At 43.4% G+C, this 12875-nt stretch overlaps 1 protein-coding gene across 1 annotated transcript in view; it reads right to left on the bottom strand.

Annotated features, from left to right (window-relative positions):
• LOC147106169 (IQ motif and SEC7 domain-containing protein 3-like) overlaps positions 1 to 12875 on the bottom strand; it is a 246485-nt gene that overhangs the window by 123458 nt on the left and 110152 nt on the right. The window contains exon 6 of the mRNA XM_086009022.1: positions 8558 to 8697. Within this exon, the coding sequence (XP_085865148.1) occupies positions 8558 to 8697 (140 nt within the window). The remainder of the gene's footprint in view (positions 1 to 8557; positions 8698 to 12875) is intronic.

Below are 12875 nucleotides of genomic sequence, written 5' to 3'. Positions count from 1 at the left end.
TAAAATTCAATACTGACTCAACTCAACTTTGCCGTTTCGAGTCAGGGACCCTTCGTTCTGACAAAGGGTCCCCGACTCAAAACGTTGACTCTCTTTCTCTCTCCTCGATGCTGCCTGACCTGCTGAGTGTTTCCAGCATTTTCTGTTGTTATTTCAGATTTCCAGCATCTGCAGTATTTTGCTATCGTATTAGTTATTTACAGCTGCAGTTTATAGAAATCCTAATCCAAACATAATCCTGATTCAACCACAAAATATGTGCCATTTATTTGGCTTCAAATGTAAATATATTTTTTCGCTTAAATATCTCACTCCTTGCACAGTTTCAAATGCTGTTGAGTGTAAAATTCAATACTGACTCAACTTTGCCGATTAGCATCATAGATTATACTGAACACTCAGCAGCATTATCACCAATATCTGATGTTTGCCAACACAACAATAATCACTACCCTCCATAAAAGTAATTCATTATACAAAGCACTTTAAATGTTTTGTCAATGTGGTAAGCTGCTGTATAAGTGCAAGTATTTCTTATTTTCTAAATTTTGATTTCTGGCTGTTATATGGATCTACTGCAGTCCATAAAAATTGATGAAGGACTGATTTATTGGCTGGTAAGTAAGTAGAATGTGTTAGTTGTCTTTATATGGGGCATGAGATGTTTTGAATAGTTGATCCTTTTTGGGCTTCGCAGCCTAAACCTGCACTGGACTACAATGGTCTGAGTCAAATCCCACGGGCATGATCACGGGTGTTAGAAGAATAATGATCTCAGCTCTGCTGCTTAATGTCTGAATGGGAAGTTTGTAAATCTTGTGACAGGATTGGAGTAGCCGAAGCTACTAATTCAGATTGCGTTAAGGTTTGTGGTATCTTGATATTTATTTCTTTTAAATCACATAAATCCCTATGAGTACTGAAAAAAACTCCATTCTGCACTTTAAACTTCAACAAAAGACATTTACTTCCAACTTCGACAAATGTGTTTTTGTTAAAATATTTTGGAAACCTTAGGGTAAAGGTTGCAAGGTCCTGGCACCAGCGAAGAGCCCCTCTAGATGTGAGCACTGGTCAGAGATAGAATGAATATCTAGTGAGACTCCACATTGGCAGTGGAGCTTGAAAAATCTTTGAAGGACAAGTTGATAAAGCTGTTAAAAAAGCATACCGGATCCTTGGCTTCATAAATAGAGGCATAGAGTACAAAAGCAAGGAAGTTATGCTAAACCTTTATAAAATGCTGGTTAGGCCTCAGCTAGAGTATTGCGTCCAATTCTGGCCACTACACTTTAAAAAGGACCTTGGAGAAGGTCTAGAGGAGATTTACTAGCATGGTACCAGGGATGAGGGGTTTCAGTTATCTGGAGAGACTAGAAAAGCTGGGATTGTTCTCCTTAGAGCAGAGAAGGTTAAGGCGAGATTTAATAGAGGCGTTCAAAATTATGAGGGGTTTTAATAGAGTAGATAGGGAGAAATTGTTTGCGCTGGCAGGAGGGTCAGTAACCACAGGACACAGATCTAAAATAATTGGCAAAAAAGTCAGGAGGAAGAAGAGAAGAAATGTTTGTACTCAGCGAGATATGGTGATCTGGAATGCACTGCCTGAAAGGGTGGAGGAAGCAGATTCAATAGTAACTTTCAAAAGGGAATTGGATCTCTACTTAAAAAGGAAAAATTTGCAGGGCTATGGGGTGTGGGACCAATTGGATAGCTCTTTCAAAGAGTCAGCACAGGCACAAAGGGCCGAAAGGCCTCCTTCTGCGCTGTATGAGTCTATGATTATCCAATTCCCTTTTATATTATAGTTTCTGCCTCATTAGTCATTTGTAGTAAAGCATCCCGTGATCTAATAATCCTCAGTGTGAAAATATTTCTTCTAACTCCCCCTTTGTTCTTCTAGTGCTAATCGTCTGTGTTAGCAATTTACTAACCAGTGGAAATAAATTTTCACGATTCAACTTCCTAAAACCTTTTATAAACCTCCAGTAGATCCCTACTTGACTTTCTCTCTTCTAGTGCAAAAGACCTGGGCCCTGAAAATCTCCCCTTAACCTTCTCTGCTCTAAGGAGAACAATCCCAGCTTTTCTAGTCTCTCCAGATAACTGAAACCCCTCATCCCTGGTACCATAAGAACATAAGATAAGAACATAAGAAATAGGAGCAGGAGTAGGCCAATCGGCCCCTCGAGCCTGCTCCACCTTTCAATAAGATCATGGCTGATCTGATCCTAACTGCCAATCCACTATCACAGAACCATCTCCTGCATCTAACAGAATTAGACACACGAAATAGGAGCAGGATCAGGCTACACGGGCCCTGGGCCCGCTCCGCTACCCACAGGGCCATGACCGATCCGAACCTAGACTCATGTCCAAATTCCTGCCCGCTCCCCGTAACCCTTAATTCCCTTTACTTCTAGGAAACTGTCTATTTCTGTTTTAAATTTATGTAATGATGTAGCTTCTACAGTTTTTTGGGGCAGCATATTCCATGGACCTACCACCCTCTGAGTGAAGTAGTTCCTCCTCATCTCAGTTTTGAAAGAGCAGCCCCTTATTCTAAGACTATGCCCCCTAGTTCTAGTTTCACCCATCATCGGGAACATCTTCCCTGCATCCACCCAATCCAACCCCTTCACAATCTTATATGTTTCAATAAGATCGCCTCTCATTCTTCTGAACTCCAATGAGTAGAGTCCCAATCTACTCAACCTCTCCTCATATGTCCATCCCCTCATCCCCGGGATTAACCGAGTGAACCTTCTTTGTACTGACTCGAGAGCAAGTATGTCCTTTCTTAAGTATGGACACCAAAACTATACGCAGTATTCCAGGTGCGGTCTCACCAATACCTTGTACAACTGAAGCAATACCTCCCTATTTTTATATTCTATCCCCCTAGCAATGAAAGCCAACATTCCATTGGCCTTCTTAATCACTTGCTGCACCTGCATACTAACCTTTTGAGTTTCGTGCACCAGGACCCCCAGATCCCTTTGTACTTCAGTACTTTCCAGTTTCTTGCCATTAAGATAATAACTTGCTCTACGATTTTTCCTGCCAAAGTGCATAACCTCACACTTTCCAGTATTGTATTCCATCTGCCAAATCTCTGCCCACTTACTTAGCCTGTCTATGTCCCCTTGAAGGTTTTTTATGTCCTCCTCACTCACTACTTTCCCCCCCATCTTAGTATCATCTGCAAACTTTGATATGTTACACTCGGTCCCCTCCTCCAAATCGTTAATATAGATTGTAAAGAGTTGGGGACCCAGCACTGACCCCTGCGGAACACCACTAGTTACTGATTGCCAGTCTGAGAATGAACCATTTATCCCAACTCTCTGCCTTCTGTTAGATAGCCAATCCTCTATCCATGCCAGAATATTACCCCCAATCCCGTGATTTTTTATCTTAAGCAATAATCTTTTGTGTGGCACCCTGTCAAATGCCTTTTGGAAGTCTAAATACACTACGTCCACTGGTTCCCCTTTATCCACCCTATATGTTACTTCCTCAAAGAACTCCAGCAAATTTGTCAAACATGACTTCCCCTTCATAAAACCATGCTGACTTTGTCCTATTAAATTATGATTATCCAAATGTCCTGTTACTGTCTCCTTAATAATGGACTCCAAAATTTTACCTACCACAGATGTTAGGCTAACCGGTCTATAGTTTCCAGCCTTCTGTCTACTGCCCTTTTTAAATAAGGGTGTTACATTAGCAGTTTTCCAGTCTGCCGGGACCATTGCCGAGTCCAGGGAGTTTTGGAAAATTATTACCAATGCATCCACAATCCCTACCGCCACTTCCCTCAAGACCCTAGGATGTAAGCCATCAGGTCCAGGTGATTTATCCGCCTTGAGTCCCATTATTTTACCGAGTACCACTTCCTTAGTGATTTTGATCGTGTTTAACTCCTCCCCGCCTTTAGCCCCCTGTTTGTCCAGTGTTGGGATATTCTTAGTGTCTTCTACTGTAAAGACTGATGTAAAATATTCATTCAGTGTTTTTGCCATCTCCATATTTCCCACCATTAATTTCCCAGTCTCATCCTCTAAGGGACCAACATTTACTTTAGCCACCCTTTTTCTTTTTATATAACTATAAAAACTCTTACTATCTGTTTTTATATTTTTTGCTAATTTACTTTCATAATCTATCTTCCCTTTCTTAATCAATCTTTTTGTTATTTTTTGCTGTCTTTTAAAGTTTTCCCAATCCTCTATCCTCCCACTAGATTTGGCTACCTTATATGCCCTTGTTTTTAGTCGAATACTATCCTTAATTTCTTTACTTAGCCACGGATGGCTGTCTTTTCTTTTACACCCTTTTTGTCTCAGTGGAATATATATTTTTTGGAAGTTGTAAAATAACTCCTTAAATGTACACCACTGATCATGTATCGTCTTACCCTTTAATCTATTTTCCCAATCCACTCTACTCAATTCCGCTCTCATACCTTCATAGTCTCCTTTATTCAAGCTTAGCACGCTTGTTTGAGATCCAACCTTCTCACCCTCTAATTGAATATGGAATTCAACCATGTTATGGTCACTCATTCCAAGGGGATCCTTTACTACGACATTTTTAATTAATCCTGTCTCGTTACACAGGACCAGATCTAAGGTTGCCTGCCCCCTGGTCGGTTCAGTTACATACTGCTCAAGAAACCCATCCCTAATACACTCAATGAACTCGTCCTCAAGGCAGCCCTGCCCAATTTGATTTGTCCAATTAATATGATAGTTAAAATCCCCCATAATTATAGATGTTCCCTTATTACAAGCCTCAACTATTTCCTGATTGATACTCCATCCAACAGAGTTGCCACAGTTCGGAGGCCTATAGACTACGCCCACTAGTGTTTTTTTCCCCTTATTATTCCTTACCTCCACCCAAACTGTTTCATTGTCCTGATCTTTTGACCCTATATCATTTCTCTGTATTACAGTGATTCCTTCCTTTATTAACATAGCCACCCCACCTCCCCTTCCTTCCTGCCTGTCCTTCCTGATCGTTAAATAACCTGGTATGTTTAATTCCCAGGCATTGTCACCCTGCAGCCATGTTTCTGTAATGGCCACAAGATCATACCCATATGTAGTTATTTGTGCCATTAACTCATCTATTTTGTTACAAATGCTACGTGCATTCAGATAGAGAACTTTCAAAGATGTTTTGTGACACTTAGTTCTTGCTTTTGCCCTTTTTATTACTTTACCTTTTACTCCATACCTTCTGCCCCTTCCTGACATGCTCTGGTTTTTAATTTCCCCACTGCTACCTAAGTCTATGACCTTCTCTGTTGTCATTTGTATTATTTGCTCTCTAGGAACCTCCCCCCCACTAGTTAGTTTAAAGCCCTCTCTACAGCCCTAGTTATATGATCCGCCAGGACTCTAGTCCCAGCACTGGCCAAGTGAAGCCCGTCCCAACGGAACAGCTCCCTCCTGCCCCAGTACTGGTGCCAGTGTCCCAGGAAGCAAAACCCATTTCTCCCACACCAGTCTTTGAGCCACACATTTAACTCTCTAATTTTATTTGTCCTAGCCAAATTCACTCGTGGCTCAGGTAATAATCCAGAGATTATTACCCTTGTGGTTCTGCTTTTCAATTTGGCCCCTAGCTGCTCAAACTCCCTCAGCAGAACCTCCTTCCTTGTCCTATCTATGTCGTTGGTACCAACATGGACCACGACAACTGGATCCTCCCCCTCCCACTCCAAGTTTCTCTCCAGTCCAGAGGAGATGTCCTTAACCCTGGCACCGGGCAGGCAACACAGCCTTCGGGACTCTCGCTCTCGGCTGCAGAGAACTCTATCTATCCCCCTAACGATACTATCCCCTACCACTACAACATTTCTTTTAACTCCCCCCACTTGAATGGCCCCCCGCTCCACGGTGCTGTGGCCAGGTTGCTCATCCTCCCCGCAGTCCCTGTTCCCATCCTCACAGGGAGTAAGAGCCTCGAACCTGTTGGACAAGTGCAAGGGCTGCGGCTCCTCCAACACTACCTCCTGGATCCCCGTACCTGCCTCACTTCTAGTCACACCATCCTGACCCTGGCCACGGACTACATCTGAATTAATTAATCTAATTGGTGTGACTACCTCCTAGTCCAGGTAACTCTCCCCCTCCCTGATGTGTCTCAGTGTTTGAAGCTCGGACTCCAGCTCTTCAACACGGAGCCGGAATTCCTCGAGCAGCCAGCACTTATTACAAATGTGATCACCGTGAGCATCAATGGTGTCCACCAGCTCCCACATATTGCAGCAGCAACACATCGCCTGATCTCCCATTCTATGTAATTAATTAAATTTATTAATATTATTCTTAAATACCCTCTGCCTCGATTCTAGATGGTGAATATCACACCTTAGAAACTATAAACCATGCTAGTAAATCTCCTCTGCACCTTCTCCAAGGTCCTTTTTAAAGTGTAGTGCCCAGAATTGGACGCAATACTCTAGCTGAGGCCTAACCATTGATTTATAAAGGTTTAGCATAACTTCCTTGCTTTTGTACTCTATTCCTCTATTTATAAAGCCAAAGATCCCATATGCTTTTTTAACAGCTTTATCAACTTGTTCTTCAAAGATTTTCAGGCTCCACTGCCAATGTGGAGTCTCACTAGATAGTAATTCTATCTCTGACCAGTGCTCACATCTAGAGGGGCTCTTAGCTGGTGCCAGGGCCTTGCAACCTTTACCCTAAGGTGTTCAAAAAATGTAAACAAAAACACATTTGTCGAAATTGAAAGTAAATGGGGATTCTCTCAACCTACTGCTATAAGTTCAGGGGGAGATCAGTGGACCCCTGAGCAAAAGAGCATAAACGGCTTAAAACAGCACCATTGCCATTTCTCCAGAGGTTCTGGCCAATTTCCCGCCAAAGTCAGAGTGCGAAATCGGAAGAACTGTGGAATTTTTAAGCCCTCCATTTTTGTGAGCTTTTCTTCGTAACTATATCCTGTTATTTCTGGTATCATTCACTATACCCTTTGCATGGTTCTAATAACCTTCTACTAATTGGATGGCCAGCAGAGCACCCAGTATTCCAGCTGTGGCCTAGTCAATGTCTTATAGAAATTGAACGTCACTTCCTTTCTTTTTAATATTCAATGTCCTTATGTATAAAACCTGGAATCCCATTTGCCTCTTATGGCTTTTTCTACTTGCAGTTCCATCTTTAAAGAGCTATAGTGCTGAAATTCTTTGGGGGGGAGGGGCCTCCCAATCGCCTGTCGTAACTTTGTGGACCCCAGACAAATGTTTTTCTGGGGGTTCTGTTGGTCTCACCCATGGAATTTCAGGCTATATGTATTTGCCCCATTAGAGCACCCTGTTGCTCCACTCTATTAGAAATCTTGCTATTCAGGGAATATTTATCATTGATTTTATTCAGCAAAAGTACTCCACATTTTTCTGCAATAAACTGCATCTGCCAGTTCAATTTGGGAAAAGGGAAGATGCTCATCCCATCAGTCTGGGCTAGAGTTAAATTTGTCTATGGTGCCCTGCACTTAGTTTGCATTTCCAATGGGTACTCTGCCACAAAGTCCGACTTATCCATCACCCTCAAAATGGCCACTGGATGGCACGCCTGAGCCTTGCAGCAGCTTCCCTGCTGACTGGAGGTATGGGCAATGATTAGAATGTGCTGACAAGATGTTCAACAACCATTTTGAGGGATAAAGTAAACTTAATGGCAATATTCACTGCAGACAGGACCCATGCTGATTATACCCTAGCATGGAAGTGTTTTGTGAAGGATCAGGAAATGAAATATGTTGAGGCAAAGCATATTCCCTGGTAATACAGCTTCTTTGAATTTCAGAGTGGAATATTACTCAAAGGATGATTTAAACTTTAAAAAAATATGTATTTCCTTTCCTTTATGTATCTTAATTTGTTGCAAAATCAAACTATGAAAAATCACATGCAGCTAGTGTGTACTTGGAAAATTACCCTCACAAAGTCAATAATAAAAACTGTGAGAGCCATTAATGTCTGCTGAACACCATGAGCAACCCAATAACTTGATGACTGAGTATCTGAATCCTGGCCATAAGCTAGTGAGTTTATGTCCCAGTGCCGACTATCAGTCAAAGTTTTGACTTTGGGTGATAGTGTGAATCGGGTGATGGTGAATCAGCATCCCGTTTTACATTTCTCCTGATTTTTATATCTATTTAAACGGATTCGCCATCACCCATCACCTGTACACTATCGCACAAAGTCAAAATTTCCCCCAAACTCTTGTACTTAAATTGGATGTGCTTCTTCAGCTCTCACCCAGACTGTTGACACACAGGAGTCAGGCATTTCATCTTCAGGGTTAAAGAGAAAACTCACAGCCAGCTACATAGCAGGGATTTTAAAAAAGCCATTAACCAGATCATTGTGGCTACAGAGGATATATGGTAGCAAGATACCTATTAAGGAAATGAAAATAAAAAAAATCTGGGACGAGTAAGCTTTTATTACACAGCTATTATTTCTCCAGTTATAACTGAGACATAATTAGTCAAGAAAATTCAGTGAACTTACTGCTTTCATCCCCACGATTGATTTTTCTACTTTGGTTACATATGTCACATGATCTTCATTGGATTTTAATTCTTTCTGTTGAATTCGCTCATAAATACCAACAACCATTTCACGAGGAATGTCCGCTCCATCATCCACACCTGGTTGGGGAAAGGGAAGGAGTGAGAAGACAGAAACAAGAGACAAATAATACAATATAAAATCAAGGAAAATGGACTTAGTTTGAGTTAATTGACTAATATTTGAAGTTGGTGCGTTTCAAACACACATTGAATTGACCTGATATTTAAAAACAATAATGCTGACCATGTACAGACACGTAAAATAACTTGTTTTACCTATCCTCCTAAAAGTCTCCTCATCCTCATGACAGGTGGTATTCAAGCAATGATTGGAAGGGCCATTTTTATTACATTTAAATATAATGGCCCTGAATTTCTGATCAGATGCTTCTTGCAGGCAGATGCCTCCGGTCGGAAAAAAAATCTACGAACTTACCTGCTACTTCCGTAGATACCGAGGCTTCTGATCCTGGGCCTCTCCTCTTTGAAATGCGTAGGGGTCCAGGTATCCCAGGGGCACATGCAGTTTGCAAGCGCCCCTGGGATCACGTGGGCCAGGCGAAGCAATGGAAGAAGGGAATCCCCTTCATACTATTGACAGGTCTGTACAGACAGAACTGTCAAATGTATGAATGGGATGACTGCAAAAATGCACCAACACACTGAAATAAATAAATAAAAACCATTACATATATAAAATGAATTAAAATCTCATTTAATTGAATATTTAAACAAAAATGTAATTTTTTGAAAAATAAATTTAAATGTTTTAAAGGGGCTAAAAATAACCTTACCTTATTGCACAGGTTTTTTAATAGTTAAATGATAGAAAAAAAATTATTTTTATGTTATTTTAAACTCTTACGCTGGCAAAAGCAGGCCTTAAACCTGCTTTTACCAGGCGTAAGAATTTGAGTCATTCAGCGGGCAGAAGTTGTGCAAAAAGTCCAACTCTCCACCCGCAGAGGCACTTTTCCAGGGCAGACGGATAATCTGTCAAGAGAGTTCTTGACAGATCGCAAGTGCCAGGTTTCAGTACATGCGCTACACATGCCTGAAACTGGTACTTGCGCAGCCCCTACGGGTGCGTACACACCTTGTATGCACTCATGGGGGGTCGGAAAATCCGGCCCATAATCGTACTTGTTGGTTGCTTAGTCCAGTGGAGGGGAGGGCGCCAGTATAGATGGGGGGGGGGGGGGGTGGCGGGTGGAGGGAATGCATGATTCCAAACAATCTAATGGTGGTAATCCAGTTCCAGACTTTCCACACCCTCTGAAGTTGAAGCTAAACCCAAAGTCAAAATTAATTCCACTTTCTAATCCAATTAAAATAGCACTGTTGCAAATATGTTCCATCCAAATCTGTCAGCCTGAATTCTCCTCCTGTTGGTGGTTTTGTGGCAGTGTTGTCCTTTCACTCACCAATGTGAAACCACCTCTAGCTCGCTGCAATTTCCTTCCAGATCCCGCATTAGCCTGCAGAGCAGTTTGGAGGCCAGACAGCCAGCCTTCATTGGCTTGTCGTTACCAGAAGAGATGGAACTACAGTTCTGGTGCAGCATGTAAAATCCAGCAGCTAGTTAAAGGGCAACATCATTTATCAGTAGGATGGCAGAAGGAGCAGAAGCCTTGGGGATGTCAGCAGCTGGCAGACCCCCAGACTTTCCAACGGGTCAGTGGAGGTGCTCTTGCATATCCCCGATTTTCATTGCTCCACTATTGGTGGCCGAGCCTTTAGCTGCCTAGGCCATAAGCCTTGGAATTCCCTCCCTAAACCTCTCCACCTCTCTCTCCTCCTTTAAGACGCCCTTTAAAACCTACCTCTTCCTGTCCTAATATCTCCTTATGTGACTCAGTCACAAATTTTGTTTGATAACACTCCTGTGAGTATATTCAAGACAGAGATCGATAGATTTTTGAATATTAAGGGAATCAAGGGATGTGGGGATAGTGCAGGAAAGTGGAGATGAGGTAGAAGATCAGCCATGATCTTATTGAATGGCGGAGCAGGCTCAAAGGGCCAAATGGCCTACTCCTGCTCCTATTTCTTATGTTCTTATGTGAAGCAGCTTTGGACTTTTGACTACATTAATGACACTATATAAATACAAGTTGTTGTTGTTGTTGCTGGCAGCGCGAAGGCCAGGGTTGGACACCGAGTCCAAGTGGCCCCATAGGAGAGTGGTGCAGGCTACTTGGAGCCAGAGACAGTCAGTGCCATCTCTACCATTCCAAAAACTGCCACACAATGCAGAAAGAAGTTCAGTGACCGAGATAAGTCAAGACACTGGTGCCAATATACATTCACTACCACTCACACAGCTTCACTCTCCTCAATACCTATCATACCCCTCCTGTCTAAGAAGCTGAGTTTCAGGGAAACTCTATTTTTCACAGGTCCACCGCTCCAAACCCTCAAGCACCTTCTTTACTCAAGACCACTCTCTCAATGCCGGCCTCAAGGGCTTCTGCTAGTCCTCAAGGACACTTCAGATAAAGAGATAAGACACCTTGGGCTAGAAATTCATCTCCTTACCGACACTCCATAGCGCCATGAAATGGCGATAAAATGGTAGCCGCCACTCTTTCGCCAGCTGGTGGCGGGTCCTGCGGCGGCCGCTATATTGCTCTCCCCCTTTGCGCTGTCGGTAACTGTCAGTGCCCTGGAAAAAAAATGGTGGCATGGTGATGCCAATCAGCGTACAACGCCGACTTAACGTCACCAATGTGAACTTCGATCCTAGTGCTGAATTCAGCGCTGGGTCCTAAGCACGCCAGGTTCAAATAGGCTGACAGTGGCGATGTCTGCAGCTCTTAAAGGGACACACACATCATTCAGGTAAGTTTGAATTTAAGGGTTTGAACTGGGTTTTTTGATTTTATTGAAATGGTGGCTTGCTGCAAAGATGTGAAATGTTTTTTTAAGTTTGTAGGGAGTGTTGTTGGATGCTTGCAAGGGCTCGGATGGTAAATGAAGGCCTTTGAGAAGACTAAACATGCTGCGACTACTCAGCAGGTCATGCAACATCCGTCGACATGCTACCTGACCAATTGAGTATTTCCAGCATTTTATGCTGTCATTTCACATTTACAGCATGCACTCGCAGAGGGAAGAGGAAGACACAGAAGAGGAGGAAGCCAAAGAGGAGGAATCAGATGGAAGGATGCATCCCAGACAGCCCCTTTCAGCGCCCCAAAAGGTTAGCACCCCCACGCCCGAAATTCATGCAGTACTGCAGGCCTACCTCCCCTTATTAAAGGGGAGGGGCCTAGCGCAGCACGACCCGGGGCCCAACTAGGCCACCAGGGATCGGAGTGCCGGCAAAAGAGCCTGGCACTCAAGAGGAGTGCCGGGCTGACAGAGCACGGCAGGCACCCCGCGAGGGGGGGGGAGCTGCACAGGAGGCTGGGTTGGCAAAGGGGGCAGGTGCTGGCAGGCGGCCAGCAACAAAAATGACCATCCGGCACCTCCCCTTTAAATATCGGCGCCCCCAGCTGCATGTACGCCCCCTGTGATCCATTTGGACATAGCATCCGGTGGTAAATCTGGGGGTGCTATTGAAGTTCGCAGCCAGGGCGCGAGTGGGGCACTGTGCACAGGGATGGCGTCATCGCCGGAGGCACAGCACTGCGGGGTGCTATCGGTTACCGCTAACCTCCCGCTGAATTTCACGGAGGCGTTAGCGACGCCGCACCCGGGCACTAGTTGTTTTGCACTCCGTTAGCGCCCTCTTAGGGTGAAATAAATCCCAGTGCTTTGTTCGCATTTTTAATTGCTTTGCTGACCTGCGATGCTGCTGTTAATGATTTGTTCACCTGGATCCCTGGATCCCTTTGCTCTTCTACCCCATTCAGTTTCTTATTTTCTAAGGTGTAGGTGATGTTTCTATTTTCCCTACCAAAGTGCACCACCTCACATTTATCTATGCTAAAGTTCATTTGCTACTTAACTGCACAGTCTGCAAGTTTTCTAATGTCTTTTTGTGTTATGTTGCATTCTTCCTCAGTGTTAGCTATACCCGCCCTGCCACCCACCCACCCCCTCCCCCCACCCCACCAGTTTGGCATCATCTGCAAATTCTGATAGAGTTACTTGTTCCGAAGTTCAAATCATTAATGTAAATTATCCTTGTTGATCACTGCTTTCTACCTTCCTCCAATTTGAATAACTACCCTTTAGCCCTAATCTCTGCTTTCGATTTTTTAGCCAATTTGTTATCCATTCAGCTATTTGTTCACTGAATCCACATGCCC

Source organism: Somniosus microcephalus, chromosome 16 (assembly GCF_052327205.1).
Source record: "Somniosus microcephalus isolate GS21.2 chromosome 16, FLI_Smic_1.0, whole genome shotgun sequence".
NCBI lineage: Eukaryota > Metazoa > Chordata > Chondrichthyes > Squaliformes > Somniosidae > Somniosus > Somniosus microcephalus.
This window is presented reverse-complemented; position numbering and strand designations above follow the sequence as displayed.